The 23,890-nt window shown below is 41.7% G+C and overlaps 2 protein-coding genes across 5 annotated transcripts in view; one reads left to right on the top strand and one right to left on the bottom strand.

Annotated features, from left to right (window-relative positions):
- Window positions 1-22,704, bottom strand: part of Zmym2 (zinc finger MYM-type containing 2) — a 68,530-nt gene extending 45,826 nt beyond the window's left edge. For all 4 annotated transcript variants that reach the window (XR_008721202.1, XM_055616777.1, XM_055616783.1 and 1 more), the window contains exons 1-2: window positions 21,874-22,704; window positions 2,676-3,583 (exon numbers count right to left, since the gene is read on the bottom strand). Coding sequence is in view for 3 of the 4 variants with exons in the window: in XM_055616777.1 (XP_055472752.1) it covers window positions 2,676-3,573 (898 nt within the window). In the remaining variant the exon portion in view is untranslated. The remainder of the gene's footprint in view (window positions 1-2,675; window positions 3,584-21,873) is intronic.
- Window positions 22,705-23,761: 1,057 nt separating this feature from the next.
- The window catches only part of LOC129684405 (putative uncharacterized protein MSANTD5), a 27,065-nt gene continuing 26,936 nt past the window's right edge, over window positions 23,762-23,890 (top strand). The window contains exon 1 of the mRNA XM_055617562.1: window positions 23,762-23,877. Coding sequence (XP_055473537.1) covers window positions 23,762-23,877 — 116 coding nt within the window. The remainder of the gene's footprint in view (window positions 23,878-23,890) is intronic.

The raw sequence follows: 23,890 nt of genomic DNA, 5'->3' as shown, positions 1-23,890 counted from the left end.
ATTCCAGTCTTAAGTTTTTGTCCTTACTTCCATTCGTGAAGCCTGTGGTCAGAACATGTAAGTTGAAGTAAACCCTTTCCCCCTCTTCCTGCTTTATCACAGCAATATAAAAGATACTAACATAGCATGAATGCAAATATACATACATAAGACAGAATTTTGTTTTTACTTAAGGCTTTTTGTAAACATAAGTCATGGAAGAGAAAATATTTTTTTAAAAAAACTAGGCATGGTGGTGGTGCATGCCTATAATCCCTGTACTCAGAAAGCAAAGCAAAAAGCATGTAAATTCAAGGTTATCCTTAGTTACACACTGAAGCCAAGTGTGAGCTACACAAAACTTTATTTCAAAAAAATAAATAACAAAGATCTGGGTAAGCACCCTCCATGGGAGAATAAGGACCTGAGTTTCATCACCTAGAAGGTACACAAAAAAACAGGTACAGTGAAGTGTATCATAATTCCAGTACTGGGAAGGCATAGACTGGAAGATTCCCTAGGACTTGCTGGCCAGCCAGACAAGACAAATCTATAGGCTTCAGATTCATTTAGAAACCTTGTCTCAAAAATAAAAGATAGTGGTTGGTGAGCACATCCAACAGTGACTACTGGCCTTTACATAAGTAAGTACATAAACATTGTGATGATTTTACTAAGAATGAACCTCCAAAGATGCTTGGTCACCAGGAGGTGGTACTATTTGAGAAAAATTAGAAAAATCAGCAGGTGTGGCCTTACTGAAGTAAGTGTATCTCTAGGGGTGGACTTTGAGGTTTCAAAAGCCCCCAGGAAGCTCAGTCTCTCTCTCTGCCTATGGATCAGGATGCAGCTCTCAGCTATTGCCTCCAGGGCCAGGCCAATTAAATGCTTTCCTTTAAAAGTAAGAGTTGCTGTGGTCATGGTCTCTTCACAACAACAGAACAAATGACTAAAATACACACACACAAAGCTTATATGAACTCACACATATAACAGTGCTCATGCATACCCTTTATATGTATGTATATATAATCACACATACACATATATGCATATTTATGGGGAAGAGGTATTAAAATGAATCTCTAAACTGAGTAATAAAAAATATCTTTTCGGACAGGAGGTTGTGGTGCACATCTTTAATCTTAGCACTTGGGAGGCAGAGGCAGGCGGATCTCTGAATTCCAGGCCAGCCTACTCTACAGAGCAAGTTCCAGGACAACCAGGACTACACAGAGAAACCCTGTCTCTGAAACGAATGAGAGAGCAGGGTAGAGGAAGGGAAGGAGGGAGAGACAGAGAAATATACCGCCTTTCAAAAATGATAAAAAAATTAGGAAGTGCTTATTGAAAACACTGGGAAAAAGGTAAAATAAAATAAAAAAACTAACACTACATAGGCAATCAAAAAATAAACAGAGGCATGTGTGCTTCCAGATGCCCCTAATTCCAGCACTCTGTGAGTCCAAGGTCAGCCTGGTTAATATGGCAAATTATAGACCATTCAAGGCTACATAGTGAGAACAAGCAAAGTACAAGGACCTCAAAGTCATGGAGTTGGATATAGTAAATGTGTAGTTATTACATGTCAATCATCCCTTAAAATAATTTAAAAATGAAAAATGAGTTTGCTTTTTTCAAAAAATAGGAAATAAAAAAATACCTTAGTTCTTTAATAAAAATATGGAAAACATGCAGAAAAATAAGAGAATAAGTACAATTTATTGTATGTTTTAAGGATGTTACCAATCTCTTTGTTCTAATCTACATATCAAACATTAATAAAGATCTATTAGTAATATAAAGATGCTAAATTTACAGTATTTTTCCAATAAACATAAAATCAAAGTGCTATTAATAGTCTACTTCAAATATTATACACTGTTTTACAACTCATTAAAATTTCAAATTTTAACTTCAACAGAAAACATTTTCTAAATACAGAAACTAAATAAGGCAACACTTATTACAATGAAAAAAGTATCAGATAGAATATTAAATTCATCATTCAGAAAGGCAAATGGGATAGACATCAGAAGAGCGTGAAAACAGAACAGGACAGAAGCCCACCCACAGAGGGCCTCTAAAATACTCTACCCAGCAGGGTATTAAAGCAGATGCTGAGACTCAGAGCCAAACTTTGGGCAGAGTGCAGGGAATCTTATGAAAGAAGGGGAGATAGAAAGACCTGGAGGCGACAGGGGTTCCACATGGAGATCAACAGAACCAAAAAACCTGGGCCCTGGGGTCTTTTCTGAGACTAATACTCCAACCAAGGACCATTCATGAAGATAACCTAGAACCCCTGCTCAGATGTAGCCCATGGCAGCTCAGTGTCCAAGTGGGTTCCCTAGTAATGGGAACAGGGACTGTCTCTGACATGAACTCAGTGTCTGGCTCTTTGATCACCTCCCCCTGAGGAGGGGGCAGCCTTACCAGGCCACAGAGGAAGACAATGCAGACAGTCCTGATGAGACCTGATAGGCTGGGGTCAGATGGAAGGGGAGGAGGATCTCACCTACCAGTGGACTGGGAAGGGGCATGGGAAGAGGAGAAGAAGGGAGGGCAGGAATGGGAGGGGGAAAGAGAGGGGGCTACAGCAGGGATACAAAGTGAATAAACTGTAATAAATAAATAAATTTAATCTAAAAAAAACCCTTAAATTCATTTGTATGAAGTAGATTATTTCTACTTACCAGGATTATGATGAGGGGCAGACTCTCCATTCTGAAATACATCTCCTGCAACATTCATCCTACCAGGATTAAAAGGTCCTGCTCCAGACTTGGTCTGTGAAGTTAAAGATGGGGTATATGTTTGTATATTCACACCAAAGTTACTTGACTGAAGTCCATTAGAGACATCTCCCAGGTTGGCATTATGCAGTGATGTTACATGAGTAATCATTAAGTTCATATCTCTCCCATCAGTATTTTCTAGTTGGCCATCATTCACAGAGCTTACGCCTGTTTCTAAGGTTGTAACATTAGCAATCTGAATTTCAGAGTCTGGTTCTGTGGTAATACCAGTTGTAACATTAGCAATCTGAATTTCAGAGTCTGGTTCTGTGGTAATACCACTATTGCCCATTCCTGTATTTATCTTACTTCTTGAAAAAGTGGAAGTAGCGAAATCCATATCATTCGTTCTGTTTTTAGTTTCAGAAGGTCTCCTTTCAATAAAATTTGAGGAATTCTTCTCTTGCCCTTGACTTGTTTCCATGTCCTCTTCATCATCGATGACAATTGTCTCACTTACACTGCCCTTCTGAGAAGCCAACTCTTTTGATGAAGAAAGAATTTTGGGATCATTTCCTTGTAGGTCTTCATTTTTTGAAGATGTGAATGTTATGGGTCTTTGCTCAGCAACCAAAGGTGCGGAAGATGGAGGAGGTTGTACAGGTTCAATAAAAACAACATCATCATCATCTTCCACAGACGAATTCTGAAATTTACTGGATCTAGACACTAAAGGATTAGGTGGGCCACTGAATGAATTTCCTACATTTGTGAGACTAGTTGCCATGGTTCTACTTCCTAATAAAACAGGAGTTTGATCAGCCAATTCTAATGTTCCCACTGAACTTGTGTCCATTCCAAAACACCTATTCAGGGAAATGAAAGAAATAAACGTGAGTATGTGACTTTATTTTTAAAGGTGCATTTATTTTCTGTTATAAGACTGCTGTGACACATTCTTTGGTCTCAAGCATTCTGTCGCTTACATACCCACACAGCTACATTCAGGGTAACATGGAACACAGTCAATCCTCAGTAATAACGTCTACTACACGTCCATTACCGCTTTCTTTCTAGAGATAGACTATTTACTCCATAAAGTCTTCCCAAAACGTAAACACTTAAGTGTCAACAGAAAATCCTAAACTAACACAATAATATGAAAGCAAGGGGTCAACATCAGGTATCTTCCTCTTGTTGTTTTCTCTTTGAGATAGAATATTTACCTGGAACTCACTGAATTTTTGATCCTTGGACATTCAGAAATCTTTTACTGTGAACTTTTCACAACCACCTAGTTTAAAAAGGTTGGCAGGTCCTACGTCATCTAGAGGAAGTGTGGTACTGCTGACACCTTGATCCAATCCCAGGCCAGATTTCTGGCTTTCAAAACTATAAGGATAAATTTCTGTTGTTGTTTTTAATAATTTATTTATTTTTAGATTTTATTTACTTTCGTTTTGTGTACTGGCGTTTTGTCCGCATGTATGTCTGTGTGAGGCTGACAAATCTCCTAAAACTTAAGTTATAGACAATTATGAGCTGCCATGTGGGTGCTGGGAATTGAATCCAGATCCTACTGCTCTTAAACTCTGAGCCATCTCTCCAGTCCCCTAATTTATTTATTTTTATTTCATGTACATTGTGTTTTGCCTGTATGTTGAGACTTGGATCCCCTGGAACATAAGTTATAGACAGCTGTGAGCTGCCATGTAGGTGATGAGAATCAAACCTGGGCCCTCTGGGAGAACAGCCAGTGCTCTTCTGAGCCATCTCTTTAGAACCAATTTCAGCTGTTTTAAGCTATTAAATTAAAGGTAGTTTGTTGCAACAGTCACAGGAAACCTATATAATCCACTTCTTGGTTCAATCTTCCAAACAACCTTTAATCTACGTATAATTTGTATCCTACATTAATGATTAAGAAATTGCAGGCTGGGCTGGAGAGATGGCTCAGTGGTTAAGAGATTGTCTGCTCTTCAAGAGGTCCTGAGTTCAATTCACAGAAACCACATGGTGGCTGACAGCCATCTAATGGCCTCTTTGGCATGTAGATAGGGCACTCATACACTGAGTAAACAAATAAATCTTAAAGAAAAAAAAAAAAGACTTTCTCTCAAAACAAAATCAGTTTGGAAAAAGAGAAAGAGAGAGAGAGAAATTACAGGCCACACACATGGCACAGGCCTTTAATTTCAAGCCAAGGCAAGTGAGGCCAGGTCTACCTGCCAGCCAGAACTACACAATAAAACCCTATCCTTTTTTTAAATATATATATATATATAATAAATATATGTATGTATTTATTAAAAAGAAACAAAACAAAAAAGTCTAGTGGTGGCACACCCTTTAATCCCAGCATGCAGGAGGCAGAGGCAAAAGAACTTTGAGTTCAAAGATAGCCTGGTCTACAAAGCAAATTCCAAAATAGCTGAGACTACACAGAGAAACCCTGAGGAATAAATTGTAGCTTAGGCTCCTAGTGTTCATGAAGGCCAGAAGAGGCCATCTGAATCTGATTCCCTAGAACTGGAGTTACATACAGGTAGCTGTGAATCACCATGTGAATGCTGGGAATTGAACCTAGACCCTCTGGAAGAACAGGCTCTTCTGGTCTCCATGAACACCAGCATATACATGTACAGGCTTACACATAAAAATAATAATACTACACGCACACACGAATTTAAAAAATTGTAAATGAGAAAAGCTATTTTGTCAAAGTACACAGTATGAACTCACAAGCCTCTTAACTCAGGAGTCCAGGGCCTTCTAACGCTTTGCTACATCTAACTGTTCCTGTTCATTTGTTACGGTTTTTGAACAGGACCTCAACTCTGAAACCCAGTCTACTCTCAAGCTCATGGCAATCCTGTTTCGGCCTCAAGTACTCGGTTAACAGCATCCACATCCAGCTCTAAGCAAAAATTCTCTGAATACCTACCATAATGCCTATATATGTTGAAGCCAAAAAGAAGGTAGAGTTTAAAAATATATATACTAGAACAAATTTCTTGAACAGGTGGAAATGAGAGCACGTGCACAGAAGGCAGCATTACTACTTCGAAAGAAAACTTGAGATCTTGGAGACAAAAAATAGATTCTTAGAGGAGGAGAAAAAACACTTTATTGAGATGTAGGAGTATAAAAAGTTAGTGATTTACAGATGGCAGCTTTATTTCCATAGAGAAAGCTACCTGACTGAGAAGCAGGTAGGTTTTGTTTACATGTGTGTGCACATTCACAACTGTGCACACACACAGGCATGCATGCACATGTGTGCGAAGGCCAGAGCCAATACACATTTATTCTTCAGTAACTCCTTACCTTAATTTTTTTTGTTTGTTTTTATGGTTTGTTTGGTTTTTTTGTTTGTTTGTTTGTTTGTTTGTTTTAGCTTTTGAGGTAGGGTTTCTCTGTGTAGACTTGGCTCTCCTAGAACTCACTTTGTAGACCAGGATGTCCTCAAACTCACAGAGATCTGCCTGCTTCTGCCTTCCAAGTGGTGGGATTAAAGGCCTGAGCTACCACCACCCAGCTTTATCTTACTTTTTTTTAATTAACATTTATTTTCATTTAGATGTATGTGTATTGAATGCATGCCACATGTGTGTAGCTACCCATTGAAGCCAACAGAGGGCATCAGATCCCTTGGAGCTAGAGTTAAAGGCAATTGTAAGCTGTGCAACATGGGTGCAAGGAACAAACTCAAGTCCTCCAGAAGAACAAGCCCTCTTAACCCAAGTCGTTTCTCCAACACTTTTCACCTCAATTTTTAAGACAGAGTCTTTCAGTTAACCTGGAGCTGACCAATTTGACTAGACTGTCTAACAAGTTCCAGAGATCCTGCTGTCTCTACCTTTCCACTGCTAGGATGACAGACATGTGCCACCACCCGCAGCTTCTTATGTGGGTACTCAAACTCGGGTCCTCATGCTTGCATGTTTGTGCAGCAAGCATTTTTCTCATCTGAACCATCACCCTAAATCCTAGCTGTGTAAATCTTAAAAACCTGGCTTAAAATGATAAAGTACAAAGTGCTAGTAGAATAGATAGATAAATGTAATTACCACTTCAACTAATGGATGATGGAGGCAGAAAATGTGTTCACTGATTATCATTTTCCTAATTTTTGAATGACATGATTTTCTTTCTTTTTTTTTTTTAATCTAAATGTATAGGAGGGTTGGGGGGAAGGCCAGGTATTCGATATGTAGCTCAAGTTACCCTTGAACTGTAGCAATCCTCCTGCCTTATCTTCCCATGTGCTAAGATCAGGTGTAAACTACCATCGTAAGCTATCTGGTTATACATTTCTTTTTAAAGTAGAATAAGGTCAAGGATGCAGCTCTGCTGGGAGCAAAACTCTGGGTTCAGAACCCTAGTATGACATAAACCAGGGGCAGAAGCACACATCTGTAACTCTAGAACCTTTAACAAGAAGACCAGAGACCCTAGCACCAGAGTCCTGTAGTCAAAAGTAGAACAAGGGCACAGTCTTTTGGCTTAGGCGTTCAGGCTTCAGTTGTCAGCTAATGACTAGGAAAAGAATTAAGAAAGATTTCAAAAATCTTCTCTACCTAGTGTGGAGAGGTGAACTCTTCTTTTGAGAAGTGTGATATTCCTTTGGAAGTAAGCTGCACAACAGAAAAAGCATTTGTTAAGATCATGGTGGCCGCAAAAGAATCTCTGAGCAGATCAGAGCTCTCAGCAAGTGACAAGAATGAAGCAGTATCAAAGTCTATGAGCTTAGAGAAGCAGAAAACTGGGGTTGGTTGGGCCCATCCATTCTTAACAGCAGCATGCAAGAAAGAAAGGTGGGCAGATTACCATGCATCTGAGACCAGCTTGGTCTATAATGCAAGTTCAAGGACACCCAGGACTACACAGTGAAAGCAAGTCTAAAAACAATCAAACAAAAGCATAACACAAAACAGCAACAAAGCTACAAGAAATTGGCCATGGACCATTTAAGTTATGGGAATCCCACAAGAAAACAGATAAATTCACAGAAAGAACAAAAAAACTACATATTCCTCTGGAGGGAAAAATAAAGTCAGAATGCTTTGAGCAATTTTGAAGACAACTATCTAGAGGACTAATAGATGGTCAAAGGGATGATCTGAATATAATAACGATAATGATAATATAGCACCCTGAAGAATTATAGGCACGCTAACCAGATGACTGACTTGTCAGAAGTTAACGAAACTGAAAAGAAACATGTCTGTAAGGAACAAGAACAATATTCCAACTTGAAAAAGAAAACAAAAGCTTGAGAGGGATCCTTTAAATAATTCAAGAATCATTTTTAAACCTTAGGAAGGATGATATTTCACAAAGCATGTGTTTGTCAGCATTTGTGACCCACTAAGACTGAGCAATAGCTGAATGGCTGCCAAGTCTGGAGCTCTGTACAGAGTTTCACATGATCACTGAGACAAATACAAATGTGCTGGTTAAGAGATAGTTGCTAGCAGGGCATGGTGGTACATGCCTTTAATCCTAGCACTCAGGGAGGCAAAGGCAGGTGTATAGCTTTGAGTTCCAGAGGCCAGCCTGGTCTATAAAAGGTGTCCAGGAAAGCTAAGACTACATAGAAGTCCTGTCTCGAAAAAAGAGAAAAGAGAGAGAGAAAAAGAGGTTGTTAGTTGCTGGGCAGTGGTGGTAAACACCTTTAATTCCAGCATTCAGGAAGCAGAAGCAGGCAGATCTCCGAGTTCAAGGCCAGCCTGGTCTAGAGAGCTTGTTCCAGTACAGCTACCTACACAGAAATACCCTGTCTCGAAAAAACAAAGCAAAAAAGAGAAAGCAACAGAAACATGTATAACTGATAGCCAGAAACTTTCTTCCAAAAAAAAACAGTTGAAAAGTATAAACTGAGCATAACTGGTGAAGAAATCAAAGGTCTACAGTGAGACTAATAGAGACTAATATTAATAGAGACTAATATTGCGCAGTGCTACTAGCTTTACTGTAGAAATACAATGGCTATACAGTGACTATTCATAAAATCCTCTCATGACTTTGTGAATAGAAGATCTTCTTTCTAAATTTTATTGTATCTCTTTGGTGTCAAAATAAGCAAAGCTATGTACAATGTACAAAGCTATGTACTTCAGCTTCAGTGACTGCCTATTTTCTCATTAACTTAAATTTCTTGTTACAAACAATTCAGGTGTAAGGATATAGGAATGAAGCAGGAGGCAATTTAATTTTAGGTAATTTACTATTACTCATATTTAGCTAACAATTGTCCAAAACTGGCTTAACTGTATGAAAACTGAGTTCAAGTCCAGCATGGGCTTCAGATTGAGACACTGTCTCAAAATAAAAACAAAATATTATCTTCTCACTTAAAAGCTTAGAGTGAAAGCCTGTGTCAAAGAAAAAAGAAAAAGAATGCTTTCCCTTTAGAAGCCTAGCTAAAAGCTTTGTAAGTAACATAAAAGAATTATAGAAGACTAAGATAAACTCTACACCAAAATAATATCTACTAATATGTTTTTTGTGGTACCTGCTACAATTCTCAGATAATATAATCAATTTAAAATTAGCGTTTCAAAACAAAATAGATCAAATATAATAGAATGTATTTAAAACATCATTAGCAAATGACAAGAATAATCTTTTATTATCACAATCTAGCACTATTCTGGAAATAATATCAATCAATGCAAATATGAGATATAAATGTAAGAGTTCTTGCTTAGCATTCAGGAAAACCTGGGTTCTATCCCCAGCATCACAAAAACCAGGTACAGTGCCACATGCCTGTGATCCCAGCATTCAAGAGATGGAGGTAGGACATTTAAAAGAAGTCCAAGGTCATCCTCGGCTATACAGTGGGTCTGAGGCCATCATGAAGCATTGTGTATTAAAACAAACAACCAAAAGAAAAAAAGAAAAGGAAAAAATGCCTCAAATCAGGTGCTAGAGAGATGGCTCAGAGGTTAAGAACAATAGCTATTCTTCCAAAGGTTCTGAGTTCAATTCCCAGCAATCACATGGTAGTTCACAACCATCTGTAGTGAGATCTGGTGCCCTCTTCAGGCATACATGCAAGCAGAACACTGTATACATAATAAATAAATAAATCTTAAAAAAAAAAAAACCTCAAATCCTAAGGAGCAAAGAAACAATAACAACTTCCCCCCCCCAAAAAAAAAGGGAGCAAACCACGCCCAAACTAGTAATGAAAGAATATAATTTTAAAAAGTACTGTAAAAATATATAACACTAAAATAGGAAGAAAAAAAAAAAAGCAAAGGTTAGTTCTTTGGAGAGAAAAGTAAGCCATACTAAAAAAGTATGGTCTCAAATAAACATGGGGATTTTACAGAAATAGAATGTTAAAAGAATACTATGATCTATTCATTATATTCCAAACTAGATAACAAAGATGAAATTAAAAAAAAAAAAATTCCTTGGGGCTGAAGAGATGGCTCAGTTGTTAAGAGCACTGCCTGTTCTTCCAAAGGACAATTCCTAGCACCCATATAGCAGCTCACAGCTGTCTGTAATGCCAAATCCAAGGGAGCTGACACCTTCATATTAATGCACATAAAACAAAATTAATTTTTTTAAAAAGAGCACTTGTTGAAAAAAAAATCCTTGAAATCCACATAAGAAAAGAATATGAAACCTGAGTACACCTAAAAGAAGCAAGTGGATTAAGTTGGTAATCAGAAACATCTCAGAAAAAAAAAAAAAAAAAAAAGTTAGGATGGATAGCTTTATTTATGAATTCCATCAACATTCCAAAATAATCCACAAAAAGGAGCCATGAGGAAGTAAACATAAAGGAGTCACCACGGGGGAAAAATGGAACAGAAACGGCCACCGTGAGACCAAGATGGCAAGTAGCATGGGGCACATGGCTGGGAAGCAGCAGGATAGTATAGATGGTCAGAATAAATGAGTATCTGCCCAGCTTAGTGCTTTAAAGCTTAGAAATAAATGTAACAGGTCTCTGTGTCATATTTTGGGAGCTGTTTTACAAACCACTCTTAAACCTCTTCCAAAAATAATGAAAAGGGAGCAAAGCAGTGGTGGAGCATGCCTTTAATCCCAGCAGAGGCAGGCGGATCTCTGAGTTTTAGGTCAGCCTGGTCTACACAGCTGGACAGCCAGGGCTACACAGAGAAACCCTGTCTCAAAAAAAAAAAAAAAAAAAAAAAAAAACAATGATGATGATGATGATGATGATGATGATGATGATGAAGAAAAGAAAAAAGGAACATTTCCAAACTCCTTTTTTGAATCCAGAATTACCTGGATATATAATTCTGGCAAACATGTTATAGCTAATTTTATTGTAATCTGTGCTAGGCGTGATAATACATGACTTTAACATCATCACCACTGGGAGGCAGAGAAAGGAGGATCTCAATGAGTTGGGAGACCAGCCTGGTCTGCATATTGAACACCAGGATAACCAGGACTGCAGAGAGACCCTGTCTAAAAAAAACAAACAAGACAGGTCCAAAAGTCCTTACGGATAAAGAATGTGGTATTCCAACATGAAAAAAAATGAGATGCTGTTATTTATGGGAACATAGATGAACTATAGGAAATCATGTTAAGTGAAATAACTATATCCAGTCATGTATTTTCTTTCACATAGAGAAACAAAAATAGAAAGATGACCTGAAAGTGGGTGGGCTCAAAAAAAATGATCCTTCATATAAATAAAGCTCAGAAAGAATCAAGATCTAAACAGAGGGCAACTAAAAACAACTACTCTTAAGGAGGCAACTTCATGCTACTGGATTTGTCATTCATTTTTTGGATGATAAAAAAATACAGATATGAAAAAAACATTTTAAGGCTGTTCAAGATTTACAATATTTGTGCAAAGGATATGTGCAAGGAAATGAAGACAGTGCAGACAGAGAATACCTCCAAATCAAAATTCAACATGAAAATAATGTAGATAAATAGGTAGATATAGGTAGGTGAACAGGTGGAAATTCCACAGCATACTTAAAACACTTTGCTAGAAAGTACACAAATGACCTATAACCAAATCAAAAGATGGTCTAACATTATCAGTCCTAAAGCAAATGTACATGAAACCAAGAAATCTCAATTTAATGGCCTGGTATCTATAATCTCAGAGTCTTGGAGACTAAGGAAGACCTTCAGGCAAACCTGAGCTGCATCTTGATATCTGTCTCAAAAAACTATGCAAAGGGGCCAGCAAAATGGCACTTGTTGGTGTTTAGTGACAAGCCTGACTACCTGAATTTAGTCTCTGAAACAGTCTCTGAAACATAGAAGGTAGGAGAGAATCCTATCTATAACAGGTCAGTTGCCATTTTTTTAATAACTAACATTAAGTAAATGTGCAAGCTCTTTGGTCTACTCAGGGAATCCTTCAAAATGTTCCATAATATTTATCACATATTAAAATACATGAACTTTTTTAATTACTGGAAGGAGTGAAAAAAAATCAAATTAATAGTGCAGCTATTTAAAACATTTACCAGAAAAAAGACATATACAGTTCAGCTGATTGGGGCCTCACCTAGTATGGATAAAGCCCTGAATCCAATCCCCAGTACAACATAAACATGACATGGCAGCCCACGCCTGTAGTGCACACTCAGGTAGCAGAAATCACAAGATCAGAAACTCAAGATAGTGCATGTCTTTAATCTCAGCACTTGGGAGGCAGAAGCAAGTGGATCTCTGAATTTTGAGGGCAGCCTGGTCTACAGAGCAAGTCCCAGAACAGTCGGGACTACATAAAGAAATCTTTACTTGAAAAACTAAAGTAAAATAAAGCTCAAGGTATGAGGAATTTTCAACTTTTTAAAAATTCTATTATACTTGTGTGTGGACACGCATATATGTCTATGAATGTGGGTGCACCACGAACACACATGGTACACACACGTGACATGCAAGCAAAACATTTAAATACATGAAAAAAAATTAAACCTAAAAAAACTTTAAGTAATAATAAATATTTCTGAAAATGTCACAGGAATTTTTAAAGGAAAAAGTGGAAGACAACTAACTATCTGAGGGGAAAACAGAATGACCAATTAGGGGAAAAACAAATATATGGAAGTTTCTCAATAGTCCCACTCACTATCAGTACAGAAAATCTGTGAGCAAATATGGAGTAGGGCTTCCCCTAACACCAGCAAGAGACCCTCTGACCCAGCTTAATTCTGATACCATATGTCTAGAGACAACATCAGACCCCATAAGTTGACTCATGTACCTTCCATTTCAGATTGCTAGCCACAGGTTTGTTTTAACTTGTGTTTCCATTAATCAGCTCTAAAGTGGGAGTCTTCAAGATCTTCTAACTATGTCCACTTTGCTAAAGCTGTCCATAAAACTCAATTTGGTGTTTAGCCTTAACAGTTTACTTCACATAAATGGTATTTTAAAGACTACAGAAGAGATCTAGCGAATTAAAAAGAGCAAAAGCGCCCCTTGCCCCCTCTACAGTACCAACCTCCAGGGCTCTTTAAAAGTTTGTCTATCTAAAAGCTCTCTGAACCTTTCCTTGCAGATTTTTATAGAGAAGCTTGTGAACATTGATGATAAAGTTAACTACCAACTCTCTCTCCCTCCTTGAAGTTAACAGTCTAAGACTGAAAAATCCCAACCCTCTTATACCTCAGTCTTTCTAATTACCAGTCCTTGTTATACCCACATTCTGAAACCACCAAGACTGCCAGCCATTAGAAAACCTGGTTAGCATAGACATCATTTTGAAGATTCATAAATTTCAGGAGTAGTATGTCAGGAAATAGGGACCAAAAATACATTTCAGTTAAAAATAAACACAAACATTTAAAAACATCCACTGGGGTAGGGGGTGCTGAAGAGATGGCTCAGCAGTTATAACCACTAGGCTGCTCTTCCAGAGGACACAGATTCTAGTCCCAGCATCCGCAGAGGTCAAACAGCTGTAGCTCTCCAACTCCAGAGAATAAGGCACCTTCTTCTGGCCTCTGTGGCACCAGCCATACACAGTACACAGACATACCACATAGGCAAAGCACCCATACACAGAAAATATTAAAACAGTAATTTTTTTAAAAACTTAAAGCTAACAAGAAAAAATTTTTAAAAACTACCTTAATTAAGAAAATACATATTTAGACTCTGAAGAATACCTACCTTATTATACTGACAAAGATAAAAGGGCTGAAGTACCTTTTACATTTTGGGATAATGCTTCATTTTTCTTTATATGCACTGGATCAGTTTCAATGGACCATTTAGTATATGGTCCTCTGAAAATGCAGGAAGTCCTTAACAATTGAGTCATCTCTCTAGCCCCCCTTATAATGCCTTTCTGTTTTCAAACTTTTATTTATTTTGACACACAGAGCTACCTCACTATGTAGTTCTGGCTAGCCTGCAACTCATGTACAGCAGCCTGACATTGAATTCAAAGACCCACCTGCCTCTGCCTCCAAGTTCTGGCATTAAAGGTGAGCAACACCAGTTGGGCGGTGGTGGCACATGCCTTTAATCCCAGCACTCAGGAGGCAGAGGCAGGCAGATCTCGAGGCCAGCCTGGTCATCAAAGCAAGTCTAGGACAGCCAAGACTACATAGAGAACCCTATCTGGGGGTGGGGAGGAAGGCATGCACCACCACACCCAGCTAATACCTTTTATAAAGAGCCCACACTAATTTTTTTTAAGATTCTGCTTATTATTTTAGAATTATGAAGTGCTTGAATGAATGTCTGTGCACCATGTATGTACAGTGGTGATGAAGGTTAGAAGAGGGTGTCTCATTCCTCAGAACTGGAGTCACAGCCAGTTGCAAGCCACCATGTGATGCTGGGAATTGAACCAGGCCCTCTGGAAGAACAGCCAGTGCTCTTAACTGCTGAGCCACCTCTAGCACACCAAGCCCACACTAAAATTTTAAGCACAATCTCTATGGGAAGCAACCACCACCCCACCCAAAAAACAATGAAAGAAAGACTGCCTCAAAAAACTATGATGGAGAACAACTGGGAAAGATACCCAACATCAACCTTTGACTTCCAGATGCACACACGCATATGTACAACCAAATGTACATGTATATACATACAATACACACACAATTATAGCCATGAAGAAAGGCTTATTCTTAGCCAAGGAAAAGTTATTACTTCTAATTTCCAGTGGACTGTTAGGAACTTAAAATAGCAAAATCCTAGCCAGGCAAGCTAACAAACTCTTGTAATCCCAGTACTTGGGAGGGAGGCTAAGGCCAATATAGACATAATGGTACCCTGTGTCCTAGTCAGTTTCAGCTGCCAATGTGAGAAAGTATAGCGTAATCTAAGGAAGAGCTGAAGTTGAGGGACTGCTCAAAGCAGGTTGGCCTGTGCCCTGTCTGAAGAATTGTCATGACTGATGAATGACAGGGTAGGGCCCAGGCGAATGTGGGCAACAACACCCCATCTGTGGGGCAGGTGGGCCTGGGCTGAATAAGAAAACTAGATAGCTGGCTGGTGGTAGTGCATACCTTTAATCACAGCTCTCGGGAGGCAGAAGCAGATGGATCTCTGTCAGTTCAAGGCCAGCCTGGTCTACATACTGAGTTCCAGGACAAGGCCACAAAGAGAAACCCTGCCACAAACAAACAAATAACAATCAACATACTTGAAAAACCAAAAAAGAAAACTAGACAAACATGAGCCTGTGGGCAAGCCAGAGAGTGAGCAAGAAAGCATTATTCCTCCATGATTTCTGCTTCTGGTCTGTGTCCCAACTTCCATCAGTAATAGACTGTGTGTGTCCTTAAAGTATAAGACAAATAAAAACCTTTCTTCTTCAAAACTGCTCTTAGTAAGAGTATTTTACCACAGCAACAAAAAAACCGAAACAGACCTGATTTTGGTACCAGGAGTGAAGCTATAGTTATGATGAACCTGACCATAAGACTTTTTATGTTTTTGGATTATCTGGCTGGAGGGATGCGGAGGATTTTCGAATTTTTGAGTTGGAAAGCCATTGCAAACCAGTGCTTAATGAATGAGTTATTTCAAATGGAGCTTGAAAGAGAAATGTGGCTTGTCTGAAGTTTCAGAGGGAAGAAAAGACTCTTATCAGGACTGTCTGTGTTGTATTTTGAATTGTCATTCTGTGGATGCTGTGATGAATACGAGGTCAGTATCATTAAAGTGCAGTCTTCAAGGCAGTTATTTCCTCCGTGTCAGCATACAGAACATGGAGTAGGTGGTGGACACCCAACACCAAGGCTGCGCCTCAACCTGGTAGCCAAAATTTGGCAACTCCTAAGAACTGTCCACCTTGTATTGATTTTGAAGGCATAAATACAGAACTGAGGGGCTCATGGAGAATGACTGAGGCCTTGAACCATGTGGCTGAATCAGAGCCTATACTTAACAGGCAAGGAGAGGCAACCAATGAACGTGCAGTTACGACTGCAGTGGAGAACTAAGATGTCAGAGATCCATGGTGTAAGAGATCACCAAGAACTAGTGTTAAGTATGGAACAGTGTAAGTAGCAAGTGTAAAACAGAGCTGGCCCGAACCTACAAGACAAGTTATATGTATTATGGCTGACACAACTCAAGAGGTAAGCTGCCAAACTTCTGGAGCCCAGAAGATGACCAAGTCTCAGATCAATACACTGAGCTCCAGAATTTGGATTTATACTGCTAGATTTGGGGTTTGCTTTGATCTAAGTATAAATATGCCCAGTTCTTCCCACTGAGAATATAAAAGAATGCTACCTGTTTTTTATTTTTGTGGAGCCAATAGTTTAAAATCTTTGAACTTTTTTTTTAAGCTTATTTATCTATTGCGTATACAATGTTCTGCCTGCATTGACAGAAGAGGGCACCAGATCTCATTATAGGTGGTTGGGAGCCACCATGGGGCTGGGATTCGAACTCAGGACCTCTGGAAAAACAGCCAATGCTCTTAACCTCTGAGCCATCTCTCCAACCCTTTGAACTCTCTAACTTTAAAATTTTAAAGAGATTAAATTTTTAAAGTATTAGAAATTTTTAAAGACTGTGATTTTGAAAGTTGGACTATATTTTACTTTGATATTAACATGGTATCTTAGAAACAAGGAAAGAATTGAAAAGCTATGGCTTAAAGTGGTTTAGTTTGTGTGTCAAGTGGACAAGGAATGAAGTATTCTAGTTAGTTTGCTGTCAATGTGACACTGCCCAGGGTCATCAAAGAAATATCAACTAAAGGGCTAACCAGATCAGATTGTGCTATGCCATGTCTTGAGGAATTGTCTTGACTTATGATTGATGTGGGAAGGACCAGCCTGCTCTTAACAATATCATTTCTGGGCAGGAAGGCCTAGGCTGTATAAAACTAGCTGAGGAGGGCATTATAGTGTACCTTTTAATAGTACTTTGGAAGCAAAAGCAGAGGCATGCATATCTCTATAGGTTTAAGTGCAGCCTGGTCTACACAGGAAGTTCCAAGCCATGTGGGCTATACACTGAAGTTCTTTCAAAAAAGAAGAAATGAAAGGAGAGAGGAAGGGGGCAGGGGTTGGGAGTTACAGTCCAGAAAGCAACATTCCTTCTTGGTTCCTACTTCCAGGTTCCTCCCTGAGTTCCTGCCCCGACTTTCCTCAATGATGGAGTGTGGGGGCTAGAGAGATGGCTCCATGGTTAGGAGCACCATTTGCTCTTCCACAGGTCCTGAGTTCAATTCTCAGCAACCACATGGTGCCTCACAACAATCTATACTGATGCCCTCTTCAGGCAAGCAGAATGCAGACAGAGCACTCACATACATTAAAAAATGAATAAATAAATGTTAAAAAAAGAAAAAGAAAAAGAAAAAGAGTAGCGACTCCAAGATGGCAGCGAGCCGTGCACAACCATTATCTGAGGGGCAGAGGATCAGAAAAATGAAATGATAAAACTGTGACCTAAAAGTGTAAAACAAATAATCCCTCCTCTAAGGAGGTTCTCATTATATTTAATCTCAATATTTTATATTTAATCTGTTTTATCACAGCAAAAGAAACACAAGCTAAGACACTGTCTCAAAAAACAATAAAAGAAATAAACCACAAATCACACCATGTGATCAAGTAATTTGTACTATCTAACCAATGTTTTATGCTAAAATAAATTTTTATTAACAAAAATTTTATTCTGCAGTTTAACAAAAACACTTCAAGTTTTTAAACTGAAATGCACTGTCTTAAGATTTATTTTCAGGTGCACTGGTGATTTTCCTGCATGTATGTCTGTGTAAGGGTGCCAGACTCTCTAGAACTAGAGTTAAAGACAATTGTGACACACCATGTGGGTGCTGGAAATTAAATATAAGTCCTCTGCAAAAACAGCCAGTGGTCTTAACCGCTAAGCCATCTTTCCAGCCCCTGAACTGATACGCTTTTAAACAAAAAGCATAAAAAGTGTTGTGATTCACCCTTTAAAATGACTGACTATCTGCCAGGCATGACAGCTCATTCCTTTAATCCCAGCACTCAGGGAGGCAGAGGCAGGCAGATGGCTGAGTTCAAGGCCAGCCTGGTCTACAGAGCAACTCCAGGATTACCAAGGCCATACACAGAGAAACCCTGTCTATAAAAACAAAAACAAAAAGAATGACTATCTTTTTACCAAGAATTTAGCAAGGGCACCAATAAAGATGCACTTGCTATTGCTATGTTTAAAAAACAAAAAAGAACTTCTAATGACAACTGTTTTAAAACAAAGATACACAACAATGTAAAACAGCATTTTCTAGAAGGTATGCAAAAACTACACTGTAACGGTTGCTGTGAACCTCATACTTCAAACTTACCCATTTATCCAACAGCAACTGTTTTCTCACTAGCAACCTTATGAATTATATGTATTGGGATCTGCACAGCAGTTAGATGAGTATGTATCCTCATTCTATACTGTTAGTAATAGAAGGAAACTAATCAACTAAAATTAAAATAAAAATTTGCTAAGCTTGAAGTCCAGGCAATCTATTTCCTGATGAGAGATATTCCAGAAAGAAAATCAGTCAGCTTTCCCTCTCCCTCTCTTCCTCTCCCCCAACCCTCGTTGAGTGCATGCGGTATCAAGGTACCACTGTGGTGGCTCACACATGTAATCCTAGCACTCAGGCAGGGTAAGAAATTATTCTGAGCTTTCCTTACAGTACCCTAAAGACACCCAGAAGAGAGTATGCCTAAGATTTCTTACAATAAGTGCCATTTAACATAATAAACTGTGTGTTAATGATATCAATAAAGTGGGGACAGTGCATAAAAAGACAACATTAAAAATATAACACCTTTTGACAAGTTACAGTACTTCATACACTTTTCATAGACATTTTTTTCTCTCACAGTAATCCCAGAGCATCTTATTAGAGGCAAAGATTCACTTTGTCACAATAGCACTGTTTGTATACTTCTGTACCTCACACAAGCAAAACAGAGTAAAAGCCTACAAAAATGAATCCAGTTATACAAATCTATGGTCTGACAACCTCACAACCATGACAGCTAGAAATGTTCTTCTGTCAGCATCCGTGACTGACAAAGGACTGATACAAAGTCAGGCCACATCAGGTGGCACACACCTATAACCCTAGCACTAAGTAAGACTGAGCCAGGAGAGTTGCTGCAAATTCCAGGCCAGTCTGAGTTACATATACATAGCAAGACTGTCTCAAACAAACAAAAAACCCAACTAAGACAAAGGGGTGCAGGGGAAGATAAGTCTACATTACACGCCAATATGATAAACATCATCTATTTGAAAGATCCTGAAATGTAGTATCTGAATGACTTATTTCCTGAAAAGACTTCACATTCATTAGGGGTTTATATTCAAGCCAGGAAGAGTGGTGAACACCTACAATCCTAGCACTTGGAAGGCTGAGACAGGTGAATCACTGAAGTTCAGGGCCAGCTTGGTCTACAAAGTTCCAGAACTATATGGTAAAACCTAGTCTCAAACAATAATAATGAAGTTCTTTCAAACTGTCAGCCTAATGTGGACATATATTACAAGAAAAATATAGATAGATAGACAGACAGACAGACAGACAGGCAGACAGATAGAAACAGCCTTTATTGGTTTTAAAATGAAATAGTTAAAAAAAAATCTAATGAGCTGGGTATGGTGACACACACCTTTAATCCCAGCACTGAAGAGGCAGAGGCAAGCAGATCTCAGGCCAGCCTGGTCTACAACTGTCCAGGACAGCCAAGGCTACATAGAGAAACCCTATCTCAAAAAACAAAAAAGAAAAAAGAAATCTAGATGAAGTAGGCCATGACAGCATATCCTGCAACCCCACCAATTAACAAGCAGAGGCACAAAGAACTGCTCAAGGACATCCTGTGCTACACAGTGAATTCAAGGCCAGCCTGGACCATAATCCTACTCATAAATGAATAATAAGTAAGTAAGCAAGTAGATAGATAAGATGGATGGATGGATGGATACTGGTGGTTAACTATCATCCCCCCCTTTTTGTTTGCTCCCGGTTCCACACCCCCAACCCAAGATAGGGCAGACAAAGCTGGTCCCGAGTGCTGGGATTAAAGGTATGCACCACCACCGCCTAGCATACTCTATTTTTTTTTTTAAATAAAGAGTTCAGACAGGATTCAAGCACTTTTTATGTTTCTACTTCAAAGTTCAGACCTTGCTTTACTAAATACTTCTCAGTATCTTTCTATACCTATTTTCTCTTCTGCAAATTTGGAATAAAAACTGTATTCAGAAGGGAAAAATATTAGCTATACTACCAAGTTCTCCTGAGGATTAAATTTAACTTAACACAAGTTAAAAATATTTAACAATGGGTTGGAGAGATGGTTCAGCAGCTAAAAGCACTTGTTCTTGTGGGGCTCAGTTTCTAGCACTACACAGTGTCTCACAACCATCTGTAGTTCCAGGAGATCCAAACCCTTTTCTGACATTCTTAGACACCAGGTACATGTCTGATGTACATACATTCATGCAGGCAAAATAATCATACATATTAAAAAACATATCCAGAGAAACCATGAGCACGTATACTTGTAACACACCTTTGAAAATATAAAAGTTACAACACCAGCTGTTCTGGGGCTCAAAAGAGTGCTATTTGGGACTAAAAATGTAGCTCAGCTGATAAGGTTTTCTAGCATGCAGGAAACACTGGCTTTGATTCCCAGAACCAAATACGTCTGGCAAGTGGGGAAGACGTCTGTATTCTAGCACTTGGAAAGTTGAGACAGAGAGATCACAAAATAATAATAATAATAATAATAATAATAAAATAAAAAAACTCAAGATCAACCTGGGAAACATTAGACCCTGTATCAATGTACGAAACAGAGATACCAAGATGGCTGAGGATATAGCGTTGCTCGCAGCACGAGCCTAACAACCAGAGTTGGATCCACAGAACCCAGTAAACATCGCAGAATAGAACCAACTCATGTCGTCATGACCTACACACTGGCGCTGTGGCATGTGCACCCCATGAACACCTCATACGCTCCCAATGTTTAGAAATTTTTTTTAAAATGTGACTGGGTAGATTATTCAACACCAGAGATGAAAGACTCAGTAAAGGACCACAAAGGTCTCTGCAACATCTACTTGGTGATCTGAAACAATAGATACAATGAACAGATATTGTATCCTTTCTTAACCAAAGACCCAAAAAAAAAAGAAAAGAAAAAAATCTAGAACCACATCCACCAAAGGGTAAAATTTTGTCATTTAGGTCAGGCATAAAAGTTAAGCAACTCTCTCTAGTTGTCTAATACCTTAGCTCAATTAACCATTATGACAAGAAAAATGTCAAAAATGGTTGCGTGCACTTCAAACAAAATAACGTTAATTCCCGCTCTGCAACTCTAGAGGGCACCAGAAATATGCCCTCCTTCACAAACACCCCTCCTCCCCGGTAACGTGAGCAGCTGCAGGAGCCCGTCGTCTGGTTGCTGAGGTTGGTATTGCAGCAGCAGAAGCGATGTCTGCAGCGGTGGAAACAGCAGCGCCCACTCCCAGCTGCCTCACCAGGCATCACTAGGCTTCTCGGCGAGAGCAGCTGCCACCAAGGAGGAGGCCCCTCCCCCTTAAAACAACCAGGAGGACCAGGTCCCATAACTGAACCCCTATAACCTGGCGAGGTCCTCTGTATTAAGCAACAAATTAGAAGCGAAAGACTCACAATGGTGTTTTCCTCACTTTCTGTCAAAGACGCACGAGACAGGATTGAACGAAATTTCTGGTCCTGGGATAGGAGAGGGGGGGAAAAAAAGAAAAGAAAAATGGATGAACACCCAATCTGGTAGGAGCACCAAACCTATTTCACCAGGAGGAGGCAGAGAAGGGACTAAGAGGTCAAGGAGGTTCGATCCTTCTATTATTACCCCCAGCCCACGCAGAAGGGCCCACTCCTATTCAAGTGGACTGAAATATTTATCTGGGGCCAAACCTAAGTGAAAGCCACAATCTGCAGGGGGAAGAAACCTGAGGGCATCAAGCCTGCTCCTGGGAAGGGGGGGAAGGGCAAACCTTGCCCCGACGCCAGCAAGGGACTTGCACTCCCTCTCAAATCTTACCACCCACAGTCATCCTAGCCAAACCCAGCACCAATTTACAGGTAAGAGACGGTTCAGGTCAGCGCCGGGCTGATATTGCCCATATTTGCCCCAAGCAGTTGCCCTGGGCCCGAGGTTTGCCCCCCCTGCAGTCCGCGACCGGCAGCGCTGCCTCCCCGTCCGCCATTAGAGACCCAGCCAAACAATACGTGAGGAGCAAGAGCCGCGCAGCACAGCGCCGGGGAGGAGACCAGCGACGAGCGGGGCCAGCGAGGCTCAGGCGGCGCCCCTCGCCTCCCAAAACTTGGGGTCTCGGCCGGGCGGACACGGTGGGAGTGGGCCCGGGCGGGAGGGCCAACGGGCCCCTCCCCGGCCCGCCCGCAGCACAGAAAGGAAAACACCCCTCGACCTCCGGCCGCCGCCGCCGGCGACCCGAGGGCCCCGCGACCCCCGCCCCGGCGTCCGCCTCACCCAGCCCGCCCGGCCGCGGCCGCGCCCGCGCTCCCTCAGCTCGGGCCGCACGCGAAGCCGCCCGGGACCTGAGCGCGGCCCCCGGCGCACCCCGAGGCCCCGACGCAGCGGCGGCGACGCCGGCAGCCGCGGGCTGCGAAGCCCGGCTCGGTGGGAGGCTCCCGAGGCGGCCCTCACCCATCTCCGCCTCCCCCGTCGCCCCCGCCTCCGCCTCCTCCTCCCGAGGCTGCGCTGCTCCCAGCCACCCCCACTCCCCGCGGCCCTCGACAGGAACGACAGCGGGCAGGAGCCTCACCCGGTCCTGGCTGTAGCTCCGCGGAACGAACCTCCCCTCCCCCGGCCCACCCCCCTCCGGCGACACGCACAACTCCGCTCGGTCCAGTCCCGGCTTTAGCGCTGGTGAGGAGGAGGTGGAGGAGGCGGCGGCGCGGCGGAGCCCCGGGAGGCCCCGCCCTCCGCGCGCTCATTGGCTGCCGGCGAAGGCGGCCCGGAACGCCTCGGGCACGTCCATTGGCTCGGGCGGCCTTCGCTCACGAGCCGCCCCGCCGAAGTCGTCGGAGCGCCTGTCCGTCAGGAGCGGGCCACGCCCTCGGGCCTGCCGTCCCTCCCCCCGCCGTCAGCCCCGGGCTTAGCCGGCTCTCCCTGCCTCCCTCCCTCCTTCCCTCCCTCCCTCCCTCCTTCCCTCCTTCCCTCCCTCCCTCTCTCCCTCCCTCCCTCCCTCCCTCCGTCCCTCCCTCCGTGCCCCCGCCCCGCCCCGCCCCCACTCTCCGCCGGGTCCGCCGGGGTCAGGAGCCCGAGCGGTGCGGCCCGCAGTTCGGGTCGCGCTTCGGCCTCGGGGCGGGGGCTCCTCGTCGAGGCTCCGCGCGGTCCGGCCGCCCCGCCCGGGCCTCTAGACGGCCGCCGTGGCCCCCGGCGACCCGGCCCGCGCAGAGACGCGGCCTCGAGGCCCCGGCGTCCTCCCTGTCCGGGCCGCCGCGGCCCCGGCGACGGCCCCGCAGGCTCCCCCGCCGCGCCTCGCCCGAGGGACCGGTCCCCACCTCCGCCATGGCTGCGGCTGGAGGAGCCGTCGTCCTCCATCTTGTGGGCTCTGCCGGGAGGACTTGGGGCCCCTCCGGGCCGAGCCCCGCGGGGCGGGAACCCGGCCCGGCCCGCGCTCCGCCGTCGGCCTCCGCC

Source organism: Psammomys obesus, unplaced genomic scaffold (genome assembly GCF_907164565.1).
Source record: "Psammomys obesus unplaced genomic scaffold, mPsaObe1.curated_primary_1811, whole genome shotgun sequence".
Lineage (NCBI taxonomy): Eukaryota > Metazoa > Chordata > Mammalia > Rodentia > Muridae > Psammomys > Psammomys obesus.
This window is presented reverse-complemented; position numbering and strand designations above follow the sequence as displayed.